Source organism: Oncorhynchus mykiss, chromosome 12 (genome assembly GCF_057628025.1).
Source record: "Oncorhynchus mykiss isolate SJ-2025 chromosome 12, ASM5762802v1, whole genome shotgun sequence".
NCBI lineage: Eukaryota > Metazoa > Chordata > Actinopteri > Salmoniformes > Salmonidae > Oncorhynchus > Oncorhynchus mykiss.
Window position 1 is genome coordinate 12,586,147 of NC_143033.1, and position 8,714 is coordinate 12,594,860.

The following is an 8,714-nucleotide window of genomic DNA, read 5'->3' on the forward strand; positions in this document are numbered from 1 at the left end:
GATTAGTTGCACTTGTTTCTTGTTTAGGTTTTGGTTTTGGGCTATTTAAACCTGGTAGGCCCGCCGGCTTTTGTGCTGGCTTGTTTTCTGTTATTTGATGTGTGTGATGTCTGTGGAAGTATTTTTGTCCTGTTGTTTTAGACTGGGTCTTATTGCGCCCGTGTGTGTGCCGTTGACTACCCTGCTCTCTGCGCCTGACTCCTCCACCCACTACTTCTAGAAGTACATGACAGGCTATGCATATTCATGGCATAAGGCTAGTAGCATAGCATCACTCTACATTGATTACAGGCGGTTGACGTCAACAACCTTCATCGAATATTTCAAAAAGGATCACAATAATGAGATGTATCCACCAATCCAAAGAAAGGATAGGCGAAAGCTACACAGCGTGCCTTGCCGCTTTGTGGACAACAACTCTCATTGTTAGGACGGAGAAACATGTATATCCATCAGTATATCCATCATCTTTGACTAAATCAATCCCTGATTAGAGGGTGAGAAGGGGGAAAAAGCTGTGCAATTGGTTTTAAGGGTCCAGAATTGATTTTGCGAGGTATAGACTGTCACAAATAGCATACAATCATTACCATGGCACATGTTTTACAATGTATTCGTGAGCATATCTTATTATGTGAATTAGGAAAAAAAAGACCAGAGTTGATGACTGAGTTTGAATTTGATGACCGAGATATTTCTTTAAGCAGGAATCATCATCATCAGCATTTCCCATCAGCACCACCCGTCTTTCCTGTCTTTAGACAATGTTTATTTTCTAGGAAATTGTGCAATGGACTGACTCAATACATTCTTACTGTAGAGTTTCCATATGACTGAGACAGAAAGTGAAACTGTGTTGTCACAAGGTCTAAGTCATCAAATGGTTCGACTCACAAAGAGTATCAAACAGTATCAAATACCTGGAGTACAGTAAACTGTGTTAATATAAAATGTGGCTGGAACCACTAATTTGCCTTCTGGGGTTTCATGGGAAGCATGGAAGGGAACTGTTTTTTCAATAAAATCCCCCAAAGTTGGACATCTCTGTATAAACATGTTATTATCTCTGTATTACAGTTAGTAACTGTACAAGATATACAGTAAATAAATGCAATGACGAACCATGACCATGGGACCTAGGCCTTCAGAGGGACCAAAAATCTTCCAATAAATTGTATGAAACGTAAAAGTCTAGTAAATAACACAAAACAGAGCATCACTTAAAGCTACAATATGTAACTTTTTGGGCGACCAGACCAAATTCACATAGAAATGTGCATTATAGATCTATCTTTCTAATTGAAAGCAAGTCTAAGAAGCTGTAGATCTGTTCTATATGAGCTATTTCTATGCTTCCCCATTCTGAAGTTCTGTTTTTGTGTCTTTTACTTTCGGTTTTGTACACCAGCTTCTCACAGCTGAAAATACAATATTTTTGGTTATGGAAAATATATTTCACAGCTGTTTAGATTGTACAATGATTATCTACACAATGAGCGCTTGTTTTGTCAAACTGAAATTAGGCGAACAATTAGTATTTTTGCAACCAGGAAATGGCAGAGCGATTTCTGCATAGTGCATCTTTAATGCACCTGACATAATAACTTCTGTAGATGGACCATTCTAGTTCTAAGTGAAGGAGAAGCAATGCTTTTTGATGACATTATGAGAAGGCCTAGACAAAGATGTTTATTACTAACCCAAGATCGACCACAGCCTGTCTTTCCAATGGGAGCAAATTAATCATAGTGGGCAGAACAAGCAAGGAGGTGGGCAGTGCCAAGAGCGAGCTAGTGAGATCCTATTTACATTAGGGAACACCTACTCTGTGAAGTGCTCAATTCACCCTTGCACTCCTAAATGCCATTTAAAAAAATAATAATTGGCAAAAGTTAAAGTCTATAAAATGCAATCCACTCTGTTTTTTACAGATTATAGTTTTGGTAACAGAAAACTGTATAGAGATCAAATGTTTAATCAATGAGAAAATTAGCAATGTTGGCCAAAATCCATCTCGCTCCATCTTCTCCGGCAACTGGGCTTCCTCTCATTAACATATTTGGTTGTGAGTGGAAACGCCAACCGGCGTAACATTTAGATAACAGAAAATGTAGCATGATTAAACTTTTCGTTGACAATGTGTGTGCATGAGTCTTTTGTGTTCTCAGTCCTCTCCTGGCAGTTTACAGTCTCAGTGAGGAGTCTCTTTCTCTGTTGCCTCCTGGTACAGGTCACTGACAGTCACAAACAGTCTATCACCAGGATCAGTTGGAGCTGCCAAAAGGGGTCCAGGCAGGTCAGAGGTCACGTCTCTGTTGAGCCCAGGAGGGTGTTAGAGCTTGAGGGTCCTGAGCCTCCCTGTGAACAGAACATAAAAGCGGGTTATAGTTTACAGTCCGAATGTTGCATGAGATGTTCTGCTGAATCTATTCATGTTATTGCTTAGAAAGTAGTAATGCCATTTTGTAACACTTTTAGTGTTTAAGGTTGGGACTTTCCTCTTTCTCGCTCTTTGGTTTTTAACATGCTGACTTCTCAAAATGCTATTGCAGTAATACTGTAAGTACAAACCATAGGAGGCTGCTGAGGGAAAGAATGGCTCATACTGGTAACCATGTATTTGATACCATACTATTCCATTCCAGCCATTACCTTGTGTTAGTGTTACCCTGCCATAACCCTTACCTTAACCGTTTTTTAAATTCCAACTTAAATGTGGTGTGGTCAGAGTTGGGACGTCCCAAGGATCCCCTTTTGACTGTTCCTTACCCCAATCCCATCCTCCCCAATTAAGGTGCCACCAACCTCCTGTGTTGTAAACTTGATCGAGACTGATAGGGGACTTTTCTAAAAAAATAAATAAGGAATGACTAGCTCTATATCAGCCTGCCGGGACTTTTAAAGCAGGCCTTAATACTCATCTCTATCGGCTACCCTTCCTATTAGAATTTGATGGTTGCTTTCATGATATGGTTAGATATATTTGTTTCGTTTAAAAATATATATTTTTTCAATTTTATTTTATGCACTTTGAGATTTTTCTTGTTTAAATAAAACGTACTTTACCAATGTAATAAATTATTATTGTTATTATTAATAGTAGTAGTAAACCACCCACATGATTTACCGCAACACAAAAACAAACTGTGGGGGTGTTTCCACATGTGGCAGTTCAGATAGTTTTAGAAAGCACACACTCATGTTCTCACATGCTAAGTCATTACATGCTAAGTCATTGTCACAAGATTCAGATTTTTTTTTTTAACTGTACGCAATCATTCTGGCTTCAACATCAGTTACACCTTTAGAGGTTAAAGTACAAAGTACATACTTCCTCTCTAGGCTGTCTATCTCAGGCAACATGAAACAGTGGAAACTCCTTGTAGCAAACTTGAGATACAAATGTGTGCAAATCAATTAAGAACTGAAGAAAAGTTAAGTGTATGTTACCTTTCTGTCTGCGATACCCGAAGATGGTAGCTGCAATGATCATAGCCACCGTCAATGTCGTGCCCAATACAATAGAAAGGGTGTTAGGTTTACTCTCAATCACAGGTATTTCATCTATGAGTAAAAAAGATAGGGAGAGTGAAACCATTTTATTTTTCATCATAAACTGTATCTAATACTGCCTATGTTCTTAGTTAAAATTTCTAAACATAAAAAAATATTTAGGAAAGAGAACAATCTTACACCAGATAAAGGGTTTTCAGAGAATTTCCAGAAATGGGTCAAACTAAAAACAGCCTCCCGGGTGGCGCAGTGGTTAAGGGCGCTGTACTGCAGCGCCAGCTGTGCCACCAGAGACTCTGGGTTTGCGCCCAGGCTCTGTCGTAACCGGCCGCGACCGGGAGGTCCGTGGGGCAACGCACAATTGGCCTAGCGTCGTTGGCCGGTAGGGATGTCCTTGTCTCATCGCGCACCAGCGACTCCTGTGGCGGGCCGGGCGCAGTGCGCGCTAACCAAGGTTGCCAGGTGCACAGTGTTTCCTCCGACACATTGGTGCGGCTGGCTTCCGGGTTGGATGCGCGCTGTGTTAAGAAGCAGTACGGCTTGGTTGGGTTGTGTATCGGAGGACGCATGACTTTCAACCTTCGTCCCTCCCGAGCCCGTACGGGAGTTGTAGCGATGAGACAAGATAGTAGCTACTAAACAATTGGATACCACGAAATTGGGGAGAAAAAGGGGTAAATTTTTTTTTTTTAAAACACACAAAAAACATAAAAAAAAAAAAACTAAAAACAGCACCACTACCAAGCAACGATGATTGGTAGAAGTTCTGACAAAAATGAGGTCTTCATGAAAAGATATATACACTATCTGCTAGTCATCTTCAAAGCCCGTGTTTTTTCCCCCACATTGACTTATGACGCCTACAATGTGATTCATTAAATGGAAGGGAAAACATCACCCCGACACCTACGACAGCTACGCCTCGACACCTACGCTTTACAGCACTATGCTCATTGAGGAAAGCACCCGCGTTAAAGCACCTTATCAACAACACATCTATGCACTCTAACCCCCACTTTCCATTCAGAGGTTAAATTGACCTTGTTGTGCTTTCACTATAATGTCACACTATAATGTCACAAGGTATTGCTTATAAATGTGTTATGTATGAGTTATGAATGTGTTATGAATGAGTTATTAATATGTTATGTATGAGTTATGTATGAGTGAGTTATGAATGTGTTATGTATGTGTTATGTGTGAGTTATATTTGTGTTATGTGTGAGTTATGAATGTTTTATGAAGTCCTTATGTAGATGCCCTTCAAATAGTGTAACCAAACAGGTAAATCCACCCACTTCATACCTGGGATGTCAAACCTGGCTGATGGACCCTTTGTAGCTTCCCCTTTCTCCACCAAGGCACATGTATAGTTGTTTTTCTCAGAGTATTTGACCGTTATCTTGCTGGTGACATGGAAAAGCTGGTCTGGAGTTTTCACAACGGTGTCGTTGGATTTGATGTTCCTGAGACTCTTGTCTCTCCAGTTGATTGTGGCAAGAGGATAGCCCTCAGACTCACAGGCCAGCTCCACCTCATCTCCCCCACGTCTCTGCATGCTTTTAATGATAGTCTTATAGGTAGCTAAAGGACACATGAAAGTAGAATGATAAACCATTCAACTCTATTACAATGCAGTGGTTATAATGTGTAACAACATGTGAATACAGTGAAATTAAAGTGTTGAATAAGAAACACAAAGTAAAATGTTACCACATCTTTTTCAGACAAGTTCATTACCTAATATTGATTGACTGCTTAGAAAAACTACAGTACTGTGCTATTGCAATGAAAGAGCTTTTAACTCACCTTTGACTGTCAAAGTGGTCTGTTTATAATCAGCTCCCCCCAATTCCACAAGACATCGGTACACCCCAGAGTCGTTGATCCTCAGACTGGACACATGTAGCTTGGCCCAGCCATTGGTCAGCTCCTCCGACACCAACCGTGCCCTGCCGCGGTACTGGAGATTCTGAGAAGTGAGGTCCTCCTGTCCGTTATCCATCCTGTACACCTCTACATCTGGAAGAGGCTGGACCCGTTGCCATACCACTGACAGGTTCGGGTCCCAGCCCCCAGGTTGGAACCTGCAGCCCATGGTGACATCACCGTGGAACTCTGCCACATGTGAGAGACTGTCCACCTCCACTGTGAACAAGGCTGGGGGGGGGGGGGGGGGGTCAGAGTTAGATTAGCAACATTGACATTATCATCCATATTGAAATCAGATATCCAACAGTCAGTCAGAAGTCACAATAACCAGTCTAAAGTGGGCTCTGAACAACGGACCAAAAATATGAATGTGGCTTTGAGTCTATTGTGTTATCGTGAATGTACTTTCAAAAGTCAATGACATACCTGCAAGAGTTGGCCATAAGACTACATGTAAAACCAAAAGAAAAGCCTGCTCCATTTGACCTAGAGAAGGAATGACATGTTTGAATTTTGGCAAACAATAGCTTTTGCAAGTGGAGTCCTGAGTTAAAGAAAAAATGAGTCAGTCCTTTGAAATATAACAGAAATTGACACACTAGAACTACTGTATAAGTCTGGTCTGAACTGGTTATATCGGGTGCTTCAGCAACTGATGCAATGGAGAAAGGGCACGAAAGAATATGTATTCATTTGTTGCTGTGTAGTCTAACTTTATCTCCTGATTAGACCAGACTGGTATGAGTCAGCAGCATTGGCAGAAATAGAGCAGCTGGTAGCCTAGCGGTTAAGAGCGTTGGGCCAGTATCTGAAAGGTTGCTAGTTCGAATCCCCGAGGCCGACTAGAGGAAAAATCTGTTAATGTGCCCTTGAACAAGGCTCTTAACTCTAATTGCTCTGGTTAAGAGTGTCTGGTTAATGACAAAAATATATATTTAAATAATACCACTACTGATCATGGGTAACGTTCTGCATCACGTACAGGCTCTCTCTAGTTAAGAACAGTTGAATAAATGGAGTTAATAACACCAGGTTCAGTGCAGCTCTGATTTCATAGATTCCACTTTCAATCAATAAGAATAATACATCTAAATCATGGAAATCAATCACCCTTCTGAGGGTTTTATCACCGCAGCATAGTAAACCATGGTAAATGCATTTGTGTATAACAGAGGGTATACTGAAACATAACAAGAGCTGTTCTGCTACAGTGAATAGGTTATTATGGGACATTCATTTAGTTATTTAACCCAAATAGTGGATTGGGGAAAGCCTTTCTAAGCAAAAGTCAACTCAAAATGTCCTGTCAGAGACAAATATATTATATGTTAAAAAAAATAAAGAATCCTTAAAGTAAACATAACTTTATTAGTCTCCACAATATATCATCAAGTTTAAGTTTCTGATAAGCAAATAAAAGCTTTAAAATAATAGAAATGTATTAAAATAAAGCAATAAAACATTGCACATAAACTAAAGGAAGTTAAAAGCACTAAATGTAGTGTTCTATTATTACCTTTGCTGAAGTCTTGCTTGTTGTTTCAGAGTTCCTCTCACATCACATCAGTCATATATTCTGTTTTTTAAGAGTGCAACTTCCTCTCGATCTTCTCCCTCTACTGTTATTCTCGACATCCTCCCGTCAAAAGCTGAGCAGTTTCCTGACAGTGACTGTGCATGCGAGATGCGATCATTTACTTATCTGGAAACAAAGAGGTGAATAACCTAGTATAACAACATTAGCCATTTATCACAATAAATTATCACTATTAACATAAACACTATTATCATTTAGGGCCAGGAGAATTCATGATACAAAAAAGGAGATTGGGATTGAGTACGATTGTAGAATCTGGATAAATTATATCTGTCTATACAGATCTCTTAATTTTTATTGTTGATTTTTGTCGTAAATAGTCCTGGCCATAATGATAACGTTCATCAGAGTAATGTATTGTTACAATCCTCCTTTCATCTTGCACAATAATTGTAGTGTTTTTGTAATATCGAATGTAGGCTAAAGGAGGAAATCATCGAATCCCTCCCAAAATTACACACGTTTTACTGTCAGGGTATAAAAAGTTATTTAACCCCTTATTTACTCAACAAGGAAGGACTTGGAAGTTACGGTAAAGGGGTAAGCCTGACAGTCTATTGTGATAGTCTCAGGCAATGAGCCAAAATACCCACTAGAGCAAAGGAACACCCCAGCCCATACTACTTCCTTGTTAATTTCCATACGTTATTTATTAAAGGCCCAGTGCAATCAAAAACGTGATTTGCTATGTTTTATATATTGGTTGGAATAATAGAGTGAAATTGTGAAAATTATGATAATGCCCTTTTTAATGTAAGAGCCGTTTGAAACGACTCTTGACACGTCAGCCTGTTTTGGCCAAATTAGTGAACAAATCAGTAAGAAAGAAAGTTCTTAACCTCTGTCCAAAACAGCTAGTTTTGAGTTTTCCCCTCCCAACTCAGACCACTCCCAGACAGTCCTAGCACAATTCTTGCTTGAGAAATTGTACTTCGCTAACAAGCTATTTTTGTTTATTTTTGACCCTTTTAATTGAAAACTATCACAGTAAGTGCTTAACTGTTACCCAAAAAATGATTTTACATTGAGATAAAAATGGCTGCATTGGAAACCGACCAAATTCACATAGAAATACATGTTATAGATCTGTCATTCTCGTTGAAAGCAAGTCTTAGAAGCAGTAGATCTGTTCTCTGTGTGCTATTTCTATGTGTACTGTTCCTAAATTTCGGTTTTGCATAGGAGTTTGTGTTCACACATGCACAAGTGATTTATTTGGATAAAAATGCTTTATCTGCCTACTCAATAAAAACTAGTTTGAACATTTTATGGATACATTTTTTTTATGTTTCTGAACTATGCATCATGCTGCCTTGTTAACAACATGACCGAGTGGCGCAAATTACTGTTCGATTGGAGAAATGTGTACCTCCCTCACCGCTTTTGCCTGTTCATATCACGGGCCATAGCCTGTGCACCGCGGTTCAGTTTAACCGAATTTCCTCCGTGGCCAAAATCCGACCAATGAGAGAGTCTCCCGCGAGCTGTGGGCGTGGCACGCTTGTTTCGGGGACATTCAGGGTTGACGTCTTCTCGGTTTTCCAGTCAAATTTCCAGTCAAATTGGTACTTTTGATACATTCGCTCAGAGGTGATTTAAAGTAAACTGCATTATGTCAACTTTTCTTATGGATAACCGTATAAAGCGAAGGGTTTTACTCATGATCAGTTTT

At 39.7% G+C, this 8,714-nt stretch overlaps 1 protein-coding gene across 1 annotated transcript; it reads right to left on the bottom strand.

Moving 5' to 3' along the window:
- Positions 1 to 747: 747 nt before the first annotated feature.
- LOC110536971 (programmed cell death 1 ligand 1) lies at positions 748 to 7,633 on the bottom strand. Its single transcript, XM_021622653.3, has 6 exons — positions 6,962 to 7,633; positions 5,872 to 5,931; positions 5,323 to 5,673; positions 4,819 to 5,097; positions 3,451 to 3,564; positions 748 to 2,358 (listed from the first exon to the last, which is right to left on the bottom strand). Exons 2-6 carry the CDS (start codon positions 5,924 to 5,926, stop codon positions 2,333 to 2,335), a joined length of 825 nt encoding a protein of 274 aa, XP_021478328.2. The 5' UTR covers positions 5,927 to 5,931; positions 6,962 to 7,633; the 3' UTR covers positions 748 to 2,332.
- Between the last annotated feature and the right edge of the window lie 1,081 nt (positions 7,634 to 8,714).

Bases quoted from the DNA above. Each gene is read 5' to 3' on its own strand.
- LOC110536971 (XM_021622653.3), bottom strand. From the start codon at position 5,926: ATGGAGCAGGCTTTTCTTTTGGTTTTACATGTAGTCTTATGGCCAACT. The intron at 5,098-5,322 runs GTGAGTTAAAAG...TGTGTCCTTTAG, and splicing joins GACCACTTTGACAGTCAAAG to CTACCTATAAGACTATCATT. The intron at 2,359-3,450 runs GTAACATACACT...TTCTGTTCACAG, and splicing joins CGGGTATCGCAGACAGAAAG to GGAGGCTCAGGACCCTCAAG.